The sequence below is a fragment of the Nicotiana tabacum genome, chromosome 15 (assembly GCF_000715075.1).
Source record: "Nicotiana tabacum cultivar K326 chromosome 15, ASM71507v2, whole genome shotgun sequence".
NCBI lineage: Eukaryota > Viridiplantae > Streptophyta > Magnoliopsida > Solanales > Solanaceae > Nicotiana > Nicotiana tabacum.
The window spans coordinates 17,980,953-17,994,730 of NC_134094.1; the positions used below are offsets into that span (position 1 = coordinate 17,980,953).

Sequence of the window (13,778 nt, forward strand, 5' to 3'; positions counted from 1 at the left end):
TGACTGTCTGCACATGCAACAGTACAGTACAGTGCAACAATCACTTCCATTGGGAAGGACCTTGTACCCAAATTGCTTACATCATTCAAGTAATGTCATAAATGTTAATTAACATTAAACCAATGACAAAACATCACTTGAACACTTAGTGAATTTACTCAAGAACTTCAATAATGATTGATCTTCTATTTAACAATTCTCAAGTGTATCAAGAACAAAGAACAATACTGCTACGGACCAGTTCCCCATATCAAGTGATTGTATGTCCTAAGTTGAGTTGTAACTTTGTTAATGTTCTTACTTGCAATTCCTACTTAGCTTACTTAGAAGCACTATGTAGGAAACTCTTGTAAATCATAAATCCCACTGTTTGTGTCTTGGCTAGAGTTAGTCAAGTTATAAAGTATTTGTAATAGAGGTATTACAAAGTGGCTTGTAATAGGTGTGTTACAAGTTAGTGAGGGATTAAGGAGTTAATTCCTAGGTTACAATAGGTTGTAATCTAAACGGTTTGCTCAATAGTGAAGTTGAAATTCTACAAGGGTAGGTTGTAATTTTTGATCCCGTTGAGCTGGAAATTTTCCACGTAAAACAATCAGTGTCATTTACTTTCTGCTATGTGTATGTAATCTGTGGAAACTAATAGAGAACTTGGTTCTCTGCATAGTTTGGTGGATCCTCGAATTCTATCAATTGGTATCAGAGCGGGTTCTTTTATCAGGCTAACACCTAGAAAGGATCCTCATGGCTGCTCCACCAAACTTTGAAGAAGGTTAGTCTACCTACAGGCCACCAAGGTTCAATGGCCAGTACTATAGTTGGTGGAAGACTAGGATACATGACTTCATCATGGCTGAAGATTCAGAGGTATGGGATGTTATCTGTGATAGATCCTTTATTCTTACCAAGAATCTTGGCGACCCAGCTGTAGCCATTCCTAAGACGAGGAAGGAATTCAATGACGCTGATCGAAAGGCCATAGAAAAAAAATTTCGTGCAAAGAAAATTCTTGTTTGTGGAATTAGTCCTGTTGAATATAACAGGATATCAGCATGCCAATCAGCAAAAGAAATCTGGGAGGCTCTTCAGATAGCTCATGAAGGAACAACTCTGGTTAAGCAATCCAAGATCGAAATTCTCACAACTGAATACGAGCTCTTCAGGATGAAAGATGATGAATCCATCAAATATATGCATACTCGCTTCACCTTCATAACTAATGAGATTCACTCTCTTGGTAAAATTATTCCAAGAAACAAGCTTGTCAGAAAAATCCTTAGTGTACTGCCTAGTTCTTGGGAAAGCAAAGTGAACGCCATTATAGAAGCGAAGGACTTGCAGACGCTGACCATAGATGAGCTTGTTGAAAACTTGAAAACTTATGAAATGAAGAAGAAGAAGGACAATAAAAGAGGAGAGCCCAAATGAGAGAAGAACCTGGTCCTCAAGACAGATAGCAATGACTCAAGTGGTGAAGATACTGATATAGCATACTTGACAAGAAGATTCCAGAAAATGATTCGCAGGAATGGAGGCATTCCAAAAAGGGGCAGTTCTAGCAAGCCAAAATATTATGACCTCTGTCATAAATGTGGCAAGTCAAGACACTTCATCAAGGACTGATCTCTCCTAAAGCAAGATCAATTCAAGCACAACTCAGACAAAGCAGCTAAGAGGAACCCGATTCCTGATAAACCCTTCAAGAGAAAACATATCGCTGACAATGTTGTAAAGAAAGCTCTTGCTGCATGGGGAGACACCTCTAGCAAATCTGAAGAAGAAAATGATCATGGTGATAGGTCAATGATGGTAGTGGAAAGTGAAGCAACTGAGTATGATTCAATCTTTGCTTTGATGGCTCAATCTGATGATGATGAAGATGACGACGATGATGAGGTAAATTTTCTGGATGTTCAGAGAAATCTAAAATCTTATTCTCCTAAAAACTCATGTCTTTGGAAAATGTGTTAATTGATACTTATCACAGTCTTATAAATAATAAATATACTTTAACTATGGAATTAGAAGAAGTAGAACAGACCAGAGATGACCTAGTAGTCGTTGTAGTTGATTTAAAAAAAAAATTGAGAACCTAAAGAAATAGTAGGATGCCTTAGATGAAAAAATTGCAAATATAAAACATGAAAGAGATGATCTAATGGTTGTTGTGGTAGACCTAAAAGAGACCATTGAGTGCGTAAGAAAGGAAAAAGAAGTTTTAACTGAGAGAGTTGCTAACATTGAGCATGAGAGAGATGACCTATTAGTGGTGGTAGTGGACTTGAAGGAAACAATTGAGGAACTTAAAATGGAGAGTAGGCCTGAAAATTCTCAAAAGGAAAAGGAAGTTGCAAGTGAGGCACACATTAAGCTTAAAAGTGAGTTAAATTCAGTGACGTCCAGTTTGTGCGCTGAGCTTGAGAAAAATAAACAACTTCAAGAAGAACTAGGACGAGTGAAGAGTGATTTTGAAAAATCACTCAAGTAGACCTGGTCCTCTGATGCTTTCACTACCATGTACATAAATAATGGGGGGAACAGGCAGGGAATTGGTTTTCAAAGGGAGAAGACTCCCTACAACCCTCACAACAAGTATGTTACTGTACCCGATAATTGGCTTTGTGCTCATTATGGTAACAATGTGAACCTCAAGGAAAACTGCAAGGCCAGGGTTCAGTCTCAACAGAAAAATAAAGTTTTTGCTAAGAACATAATTACTGCTAGTGAACCTGGTCCCTCATATAGAAAACGCATGGTTCCTGCCTGGACTAAAGGAACACTCATTCATCCTTTTCCTCACTACAAGGGACCCAAACTTATTTGGGTTCCTAAAACTAACCCTTGATTTCCTTGTGCAGGGAGCAGTGAAGGGGAGCAACCAACAATGGTACATATATAGTGGCTACTCAAAGCACATGACTAGAAACACAATCGATTTCCTTTCACTGAAAGCCCTGCAAGGATGGAGTGTATCCTTTGAAAATGGCAAAAAGGGATACATTCTGGGAGTTAAAAGAATTGGCAAGTCACTCTCTCACTCTATTAAGAATGTGTACTATGTCAATGGTTTGAAGTACAGTGTATTGAGTGTTTCTCAGATATGTGACAAAGGAAACAAGGTGAAATTTCTGTCAAAAATATGCACAGTCACAAATCTTGTGACTGGAGAAGTGGTGTTAGTGGCCAAGAGATACAAGAACATCTATGTTGCTGATTTTGAGTCCATGCAAAGTGGTGATCTCAGCTGTCTAAGAGTCGTTGATGATGATGCTGAATTATGGCACAGAAGGCTGGGACATGCAAGATTTTCATTACTGAACAAACTAATCCAGAAGGACCTGGTTCGCGGTCTGCCCAAGTCAAGCTTCAAGGAACACAAAGTATATGATGCTTGTGCAAAAGGAAAGCATGGCAGATCTTCATTCAAGCCTAAAAAGGAAGTCAGCACCTCAAGGTCACTTGATTTTCTTCATATGGATCTATGTGGACCTATGAGGGTGCCAAGCAGAGGAGGAAAAAGATATATCTTTGTAATCGTGGATGACTACTCCAGATTCACTTGAACTCTGTTCCTCAGAACCAGGGATGATACCTTCCAAGTATTTGTTGCCTTTGTCAAGAAGATCCAAGTGAAGATGGGGACAAATGTGGCTTGCATTAGATCAAACCATGGGACAGAGTTTGATAATGCCAGATTTGATGAGTTCTGTGTTGAAAATGGCATTACTCATAACTTCTCTACTCCATGAACACCACAGCAAAATGGTGTTGTAGAAAAAAAGAACAGGACTCTTGAAGACATGGCAAGGACAATGCTAATTGACAGTGGAATTGCGAAATATTTCTGGGAAGAAGCAGTCAACACTGCATGCTATTTGATAAATAGGTGCATGATCAGGTCCCTTCTAAACAAAATGCCTTATGAGTTGCTGAATGGAAGAAAGCCCAAGCTAACGCACCTAAGGGCTTTTAGCTGCAAATGCTATGTTCTCAACAATGGCAAGGAACCGCTTGGAAAATTTGATGCTAAAAGTGATGAAGGAATCTTCCTGGGATACTTATCCCAAAGCAAAGCCTACAAAGTATACAACAAAAGAACTCAATGTGTTGAGGAGAGTGTACATGTGATCTTTGATGAGTCTCACCTCTTTTGTGAGAAGGACGGGCATGCTGATCAAGATGAAGAGCCTTTATCGGTTCCATGTGAAGTTATTGACATTGAAAATGGAAAGGCAGACATGATGAGCCATGTCAAGGAATCAAGTGAAGATGATGCAACCACATCTCTATCCATTGGAGAGGAACCTGGTTCCACGATCACAATAACTGAAGCTGAAAATAGAGTTGTTGATAAAGTTCAAGGTACTCCACTTGCTGAAGTAAGTAGCGGCCAAGAACCTCAGTCAGATATACCTGGGTCCTCTACCAATGAGATTCAGGTACGAAATTAGAAGCACAAAAGCTTACATCCTCTTGACAACATAATCACCCCTCTTGACTCAGGAGTTCAAAACCAGATCAAAAGCCAGAAACTCACTTGCCTTTTCACCCTTTCTTTCCCAAATAGAGCCCAAAAATATCAAAGAAGCATTGAATGATGCAGACTGGATCACAGCCATACAAGAGGATTTACATTAATTTGAAAGAAACAAGGTATGACACCTGGTTCCTCGACCTGTAGATCGAACCATTATAGGGACCAGGTGGGTATTCAGGAACAAACTCAATGAGTTTGGAAATACAACAAGGAATAAGGCAAGGCTAGTAGTTCAAGGCTACAATCAGGAAGAAGGGATTGATTACGATGAAACATTTGATCCAGTTGCTCGAATGGAGGATATCATAATTCTTATTACTTTTGCATCTCATATGGAGTTCACATTATTCCAAATGGATGTCAAAAGTACGTTTCTGAATGGATTCCTAAAGGACGAAGTCTATGTCAAGCAGCCTCCTGTATTTGAGTGCCACGAGCATCCTGAGCATGTATTTAAACCGGACAAGGCATTGAATAGGCTAAAGCAGGCTCCTCGGGCTTGGTATGAAAGGTTGTCAAAATTCCTTCTAGAAAATGGCTGTACAAGAGGAAAAATTAACAACACACTCTTCCTAAAGAAATGAGGGAGGAACCTACTCATTGTGCAAGAATATGTTGATGATATCATCTTTGGGGCCATTGCTGTCTCTCTATGTGAAAAATTTGCAAAACTCATGGTAAGTGAGTTTGAGATGAGTATAATGGGAGAATTAAATTTCTTCCTGGGACTTCAGGTAAAGCAATCTCAAAAAGGAACATTGATAAGTTAGCAGAAGTACATCAAAGAGCTGCTGAAAAGATTCGACATGGAAGCATCAAAAGTTATTGACACCCCCATTGCCACAGTTACGCGTCTAGACATGGATGAACCTGGTTCCCTTGTAAATCAAACCATGTACAGAGGCATCATAGGATCACTCCCGTATCTCACTGCAAGCAGACCATACATTGTGTTCAGCGTGGGTCTCTGTGCAAGGTTACAATCAAATCCAAAGGAGTCTCATATGAAGGCTGCTAAAAGAATATTGAGATATCTTAAAGGAACGCAAGACCTGGTTCTCTACTATCCCTCAAGTGACAACTTTGATCTAGTTGGGTATGTTGATGCTAATTATGCAGGATATCTGGTGGACAGTAAAAGCACGTCTGGAATGGCACATTTTCTAGGTTCTTGTCTCAACTCATGGGGTACAAGGAAGCAAAACTCGGTGGCACTCTCAACTGCAGAAGCGGAATATGTAGCAGCTGCCTCTTGTTGTGCTCAATTGCTATGGATCAAACAACAGCTAGAAGACTTTAGAGTATTCTTTGATTGTGTGCCCCTCTTGTAAGACAATACAAGTACACTTAACATGGCCAAAAATCCAGTCCAACATAAGAGGACCAAGCACATTGATGTACGTCATCATTTCCTCAAAGACAATATTGAAAAAGGGCTCATCTGTATGAAGTTTTGCAGCACTGAAGATAAGATTGCAGACATCTTCACCAAAGATTTGAGCAAAGAACATTCTGAAAGAAATCACCTGGCACTAGGGTAGATAAAACCCAACTGAGGACCTGGTCCCCCAATGATTGGCTATGAAAGAAATGTACCGGTAAAATTAGCTAAAAGTATTTTCTGGCAAAGTCCAACTCATTACTATACCGTTACATGTAGACATGTATGATGATTACAGAGCAGCTGGTGCAGAACATGCTAGTAAAAGGGGTTAAGCTTACACTTACAAGACCTGTCAGGGAACCTGGTTCTCTGTACAAAGGTTAGTAGCTTTTTTTTTCTCATACACAATTTAGAACGGATAAAAATAATGCTATATCATCAGTGTGTCGGTTGCTTTCCTTTGCGTCTTTTGAAATTAAACGTCTCACCTGTTAATGAGCGACCCGGATCCCAAAAAACTGTCGCCTTTTCTTAACCGGTCCCTCATCTCTCATAAATACATCTATAAATGTCACAACTCCTCACATCAAACTTCAAAATTTTCACCTCCCCTTCTCTCTTCTCAAGCCACTAATCTCTTCAGTAAAGTCCACCATGACTGAGAATCAGGAAAACTCTAGTGTTCTTAATGACACCCCCATCGAGTCCTCACCAGTTGAAACTCCAATATTAGACTCCTCACCCAACACCAACACCAGTACAAATCCTAGAGTAGAATCTCCCCCACACTCAGTCTCTTCACCTTCCCACTCATGTTCTGGTTCTCATCGGAGTCGCAAAACCTCGACTCCGAAAAGGTTTGTTGCTACCAGCTCTCCTACAGTCTCGCCGGAAAAGCAAGGTGAACAGGGTAACATGGTCAAAGAGGAAAATCAGGAAATTTCCAATCTTGCCATGGAAGAGAACTCAAGTAAAGACCACGAGGTTGGTCCTGACAATGCTGACTCAACCACGACAGGTCTTGAGTTTATAGGTAATATCCCTCCTTCTGATGAGTTTTCCATGGAACCACAAAAGAAAGAGGCAATAGAAAACATGCTCTTCATAGCTGCTGAAGGGGTTTTTGTTGAGGGAGGTGTAGATGGGTCTGAGCCTCAGGGGGGAGAGCCTCAGACCGTAGTAGATGGGATGGATCTTGTGCCAGTTGAAAAATCAGCACATGATGATACTACTGGGGTCCCTAATGATGGACCTGATCCCTCTACGGAGGATCCAACTCAGGGGTCATCTCAAGAGCCCCAGGTCAGTATTGATCCTGCTCCATCTCCCCATTTTTATGCTGAGCCTCTGTCTATGGTGGCGCCTGAGATGCAGTCTGATGATGAAGAAGATTTAGATGATCTTGTGATTGCTAGCTTTATCAGGGCTAGGAGTAAGCCAGTTGCAACTCCATAGCCAACTCCTAAGCGGCCCACTACAAGGTTGCAAAAGAAGGAGGCTCTTGAGTCTGCTATTAAGAAAAGTCAAGGTAGTCAAAGGAGGAGGAAGTTGGTGAAGGATGGGAAAGATGTACATGAGAAGGTTGTCCTTGTTGTCAATGTGGATGAGGAAGCAGAAGAGGAACCTGGTTCCTTAACTCACAAGCACTCGAAGCAGAAGCACTCTCTCTTCATGTCCAAAAAGAACATCTCATTAAGTGTTGAGAGTCCAACCAAGAGTGCTGATGCTATTTCTAGTGGAAAATTGGTGGATGATTCTAGTGATAAGATAGTGAAAGAAGGTGGTGCAATTTCTGATGAGGAAGTGGTGAAAGAATCTGGTGAACATGTATCTGCAAAGTCCGTTGAGAAGGGCAAGCCTACTCGCAAGTCTGTGAAAATAAAAGTGGATGTGGATGAGGAATCTAGTTCCTGCAAGAAAGCTAAGGTTGAAGAATCCCAAAGTTCTGGGAAAGGGAAGTTGAGAAATCAGAAGGTACTGTGGTGCCGCACTTTTGCCCCTGACATTGTGGAGCTTGCCGGGATGCGGAAATTAGTGGAAATTTGTGATTTTCAACACTGGACTCATTTGTTTACAAATGATGTTACAAAAGTGTATGAGGAGGAAGTGTGGAGCTTCTATGCCGACTTTTTCAAAGTTGAAGATGATCACATCTGTGTGTTGGTGAATGGGGTTGACATAGTGATGGACTCTGCCTTGTTGGGGTCAATTCTGGGTATTCTTGCTGAAGGGTTGTCATCAGTTCAAGGCGCATGCTCTTCCAATTTCAGAAATGCCATAGTTAAGGATAAGGCAATCCAGCAGGGGGAACGAGTGCATAAGAAGGCACTCCTTCCAGTATATCAGTTACTGTTTGAGATGGTAAACAAAGTGTTGCTTCCCCACGCTGAGAGAGATCTATTACGTCCAAAGCTGACCTGGTCCTTATGCAAGCCTTGGATAGCTTTACTACCATCAATCTTCCTGGGATAATGATTGAGCAATGCAAAAAGTGGCAGAATTTAAGGATGGCAACCATGGGATACCTTATGGGTTTCTTCTCACAAAGGTCTTTGATTTCTTCAAGGTACCTCTGGGATAGGCCAAAGCGGGCACTAAGAAGCAAACTTTCTCCAAGACCACTCTTGAAAAGTGTGAGTGTATTGACAAGGTCAGAGGATTTAGAAACACCTCTACTGTCTCTCAACAGATAAATGCTCATAATAGTGCTACATAGGAGATCAGGAAGTTAAAGGCAAGGAACGCGATTCTTGAGGGTCAGCTCAGTCAGCTACAAGAGGCACCTGGTTCTAGTAGTTCTCACAACTCAGAGGTTGCCCACCTGACTAAGGAGAATGCTGAGCTCAGGAAATAAGTGGAGGACCCGAAAGAAAGACTGCTCAATGAGCAAATGTCCGTGAATGCTCGCATGGATCTTGTCCTCAAAACCCTTGCCCCTCCTCCAAGCCCCTCTTCCTCCAGTGCCCCATAAGTATTGTCCCCTTCAGTGTCCAGTTTTCTAGTGTCCATCTCTTATGAATGTTTCTGATGATGTTTTTGTTGTTGGTAATTGTTTTTGAATTGTGGATGGTAACATTGAATCTTCTTCCGTTGGAAAATCCAAATTGGTTTATGGAAGCTTTTCCCCTTTTGCCGTGTATAAAATTATTCTTTTGTCTCTGTTTTCTATCATGTTTATGTGCACACAAGTGGCATGAGTTAACCACGCTGGACTTCTTTTTGCTTTTACCTAGTTTTCTTCTTTTTATGATGCCAAAAGGTGGAAGAATTATGCATAACTAAATAATTGAATAATGATGTGCACTGATTACGGGGAAATACAGATTCAGGGGGAAACTCAATGACCTTTCTGGTTTACTGTCTGGTTCCTTGTTGTTCTTCGTAGGATTTTAAATTATAAATATGCCATCATAAAAAATGGGGAAATTGATAGGTTACAAGTACCCGTGTTTTATGTTTTGATGATCTAACAAACTTAATGTCAAGAACCAGATAAGGAACCTGATCCATATCTGGTCCACATTCTCAAGCGCATGGAAATATGTCACGATCCAAAATCCAACTAGTCGTGATGGCACCTAACCCAACCCGCTAGGTAAGCCAATTAACAACTATCCAATTTCAATGAAATTTAATAAGACAACTAAGAAAAACAAAATATATAAATCTCATATATTTCCCAAGGACTGGTAATACAAATCATGAGCTTCTAAGAATAGAATTTACAAAGGTGAAAGGAAATAAATACATCGTCTGTTTGAAAAGTACATAAATAGAGTTTTATAGATCTAAAGATACTACGAATAAGGGGCAGCTACTACCGGGACACAGGTACATCTTCAATCCAGCTCCCATCGAACACAACAAAAACAACACCCAACATCTCCACGCAAGGTGCAGAAGTGTAGTATGAGTACAACCGACCCCATGTAGTCAGTAAGTAACAAACCTAACCTTAGGTTGAAAGTAGTGACGAGCTAACACAAGGTCGGGTACAAAACCAATGTCCCACATCAGTTCATAACAGCATAATACAGGTAATAAAAGAGGTATCTCTGATGTAAGATGCTCAGCTCGTTCACAGTTATAGAAAATGGGCATGCTTTTCAAGTATCTCAGTGAAAACCCAAAATCTTTTACCAAAATGCCAAAAATAAGAGTAAGTTAGAAAACTTTAATTTTTCCTAATATTCTTTCCACAATAAATAAGATGTTTCATTTTCTTTCCAGATAACAAGTGAAAAATACCTCTCTATGCCCACATATCAATGTGTGTAAAAAGTCATGAATGACGTGATACTATTTAGCATGAGGAAAAATGCATTTCTATACCTGTATGTCATGTGTGCATGCAAATGCCATGCATCCCAGAGATGAATCATATACTCACACTCTCAGAGTACATAATCTCACTGTCTCGCATCCTCTTTCACTATGCTCAATGCTCAGCACACTCAATCACTCAGCGCTGTACAATAACTGTTGTGGCGTGCAACCCGATCCACATATATATATAGTCGACTGCGCTCACTGGGGGTGTGCAGACTCCGAAGGGGCTAATTCAGCCCAAGTGCTATATCGCTGTGACGTGCAGCCTGATCCCATAAAATGTAATCAATATATCGTTGCGGCGTGCAGCCCGATCCCATAAAATATAATCAATATATTGGTGTGGCGTGCAGCCCGATCCCATAAAGTATAATATAATATGCTGCAGCGTGCAGCCCGATCCTATAAAGTATAATATAATATGCTGCGACGTGCAACCCGATCCCAAAATGTCACTCTCACTCAAGCCCTCGGCCTCACTCAGTCATCACTCTCTCCACTCTCACTCACGAGCTCACAATGTCATAAAACTAGCCCGACAACAACGATATGATGTATCAATAACAACAATTGAGACTAAAATATGATACGCATGCATAAATATGACTGGGTATAAAATATGAATGAAATCAGTGAGATGACAGCAAGAAACGGCCACTATGGGTCCTAACAACATCAGCATGAAGCCTAAATATGATATTTAGCATGATTGACAGCACAATTACTTTATCGCATGGTGAAAACACAAATATTAACAAACTAGGGCCACTATACAGTGCCATGGAAGCAACAGAGTCCCAATTCACATGGTGCACGCCCATACGCCCGTCACCTAGAATGTGCATTACCTCAATACCAATCACATAACACGTATTACGGGATTTCATACCCTCATCACTAAGTTTAGAAAAGTTACTTAACTCGAACAAGCCAAATCCAATACCCAACAAGCCAAATGATGCTCTAAAAAAAGGCAATCCCACGCGTAACGACCATTCGAATGGATAGAAAATAGCTAAAAGCAACTCAAATACATCAAACAATGCCAAAAGGAAACAAACCCAATCGATAAAGGTCGAATCTTGAATCAAAATCCCAAAATCGATCAAAACGTCAAACTCGCGCCCGCGCCTCGGAACCCAAAAAAATTTACAAAATCCGATAACTCATTCAATTATGAGTCCAACCATACTACTTTCACTCAAATCCGACTCCGAATCGATGTTCCAAACTCAAAATTTCACTTTATGAAATTTTAGACAAAACCCCCCAAATTTCACTTTGAAATCATCAATCAAATGCCAAAAATAAAGATGGATTCATGAAATATAACCAAATCGAGTATAGAACACTTACCCTATCCATATGGTGAAAATCGCCTCCAAAACATGTCCAAATTCGAGCTACCCAACTCAAAATATGACCAAATGAATAAATCTTCGATATTAAGTATTTTTGTCCAGCTGTTCTGCCTCGTTTTGCATGCCAATGATCGCAAAACTTGCTTTTGATGCCTTCAATGGATTCCTTGTGCAATTGCAGTCAAGATAGGCTTTTGAATCGGTCCATTTGACCTTATAATGAAGGCGATATGTTAGTTTTAATATTTGGAAATGTGTAGATTTTTAAATACGAAGTCAGTGGCAATTGTATAATTAATCTGAAAAAAATCTGACAATGCAATTCTTAGTAAAATGACCATAAAATACTCATACGATGTCCAAATTCGATGATTGTTTTTGTTACGGGTCCGTAATTACGATACGGATCTAATGCTTCAATCAAAGCAGAAATCGAAGCTCATTTGTGCAATATGATATTATTTATGCTTGAAGAAACGACGTCGAAACATAAGAAAAAGAGCGCAACACAACCCAAACCTATCCGAAACTCACCCGAGCCCCTCGGGACCCTGTACGAACATACCAAAAAGTCCCATAACATAACACGGACTTACTCGAGGCCTGAAATCACGCATAACAACATCGAAACGACGAAACGCACCTCAAATCAAACTTAATGAACTTTCGACTTCCAAAAACTCGCGCCGAAACATATCAAATCAACTCGGAATGAACTCAAATTTTGCACACAATTCCTAATACACTATATCGAGATACTCGTAACCCTAAACTACCGAGCGAAGTACAAATTCTCAAATGGACCGGTCGGGTCGTTATATTCTCCCCTACTTAAATATAGGTTCGTCCTCGAACGTGCCAAGAGCTGTCCTCAAAATCATCAAACCGCCGTATAACCTTACCATGTACATACCCGGGGGTGATCCCACGTCACCCTATCCCATATAGGTCTGATAACACAACATAACTGAAATTTCTCAATTCAACCTAGCCCATAAGCCATAGAATACAATTTTTCCAACATCCGGAATTCCTTATAAGATCCAAATCTCGCGACCTACACGCTGTATAAGTCTGAACAAGTTGTACCAACCCGCAGCCATAACCCAAGTTACAATCACCGGGTATACCACATGACTCAAATACCCATAGCAAAAATCTCCGATCACAGTAACTGCTCAAAACAACCCAATCCTGGTAATAAACCTCGTACCTAACAAAAACTCATCCTAAAACCTTCGTACACAGCCGATAATGAAAAAACACGTAGAAACTTATAATCATTCATCAAATCAACAAGCCATGAAGCTCCCTCTCCTTGAACAAGAACTATAGCTAATTCCTAAGCCGACTTCCGATATTATCCTTCCAAATATACCGCAATCAAATCCAATAGCGCCCATCCTAGTTCCGACGACTCCATCTTATCGAATACCCACTGCTCTACTGACACGCAATACCAATACTACTCAGAGCCACAAACCGTGCAATCTATGCACCAATAAGCAACAATCCAAATGTATTCAATCACGAAAATGACTCAATCAAGAGAATCGTCCTGCAAGCTCAACTGGTACCACCAAAACGAAATGCTAAGAACCTACCACCCGACTCTAACACAAAGGTTCATACCTCAACATAACTCCGCTGCAATGCGTGACTCCATCCAAACGCTGGTCCATATCATATACCTCGAGCCACCCTGCTCAAAATCAATAACCACACGAAATTCGACATCAAGTACCCAAAGTGCATTACCATAACCACAGAAGAACCGGATGGCACAATGCCACACAAATCCCGAAAGGACATAACCAATACGCCCTCAATCATGCAATACCCAATTACTCAATTACTCAAACTCCGCTACAAGACCACCATAAAACCGCACCATGTGTGCCAAAAACCAACGAATCACAACCCCTCGTAGCATTGCAGAGTATCTCACAGGAAATTTCAGAACATGAATAAGCTTAGCAACAACCGAATAGCTTATCCCTCAACGATAGCATTATGGAGCCAACCAATCCAACTCGGTGTAGATTACACATCCTAATTGGGACTACCAATGGACACCCAAATCAACTCCGGACGCCCACAAATAGATAAAAAGAAACCTCCGAAGACCTACAATGACTGAATCATCACACATACCATCATTTGGCTA

General features: G+C 40.6%; 2 protein-coding genes across 2 annotated transcripts; both read left to right on the top strand.

Moving 5' to 3' along the window:
• Positions 1 to 849: 849 nt before the first annotated feature.
• On the top strand, positions 850 to 1,428 carry LOC142169539 (uncharacterized). Its single transcript, XM_075231410.1, has one exon. The coding sequence runs from the start codon at positions 850 to 852 to the stop codon at positions 1,426 to 1,428; it is 579 nt and encodes a 192-aa protein (XP_075087511.1).
• A 3,915-nt stretch (positions 1,429 to 5,343) lies between these two features.
• On the top strand, positions 5,344 to 5,868 carry LOC107817990 (secreted RxLR effector protein 161-like). Its single transcript, XM_016643925.1, has one exon. The coding sequence runs from the start codon at positions 5,344 to 5,346 to the stop codon at positions 5,866 to 5,868; it is 525 nt and encodes a 174-aa protein (XP_016499411.1).
• Positions 5,869 to 13,778: the final 7,910 nt, after the last annotated feature.

Excerpts from the sequence above, each read along its gene's own strand:
- LOC107817990 (XM_016643925.1), top strand. The coding sequence starts at position 5,344 with ATGGAAGCATCAAAAGTTATTGACACCCCCATTGCCACAGTTACGCGT.
- LOC142169539 (XM_075231410.1), top strand. The coding sequence starts at position 850 with ATGGCTGAAGATTCAGAGGTATGGGATGTTATCTGTGATAGATCCTTT.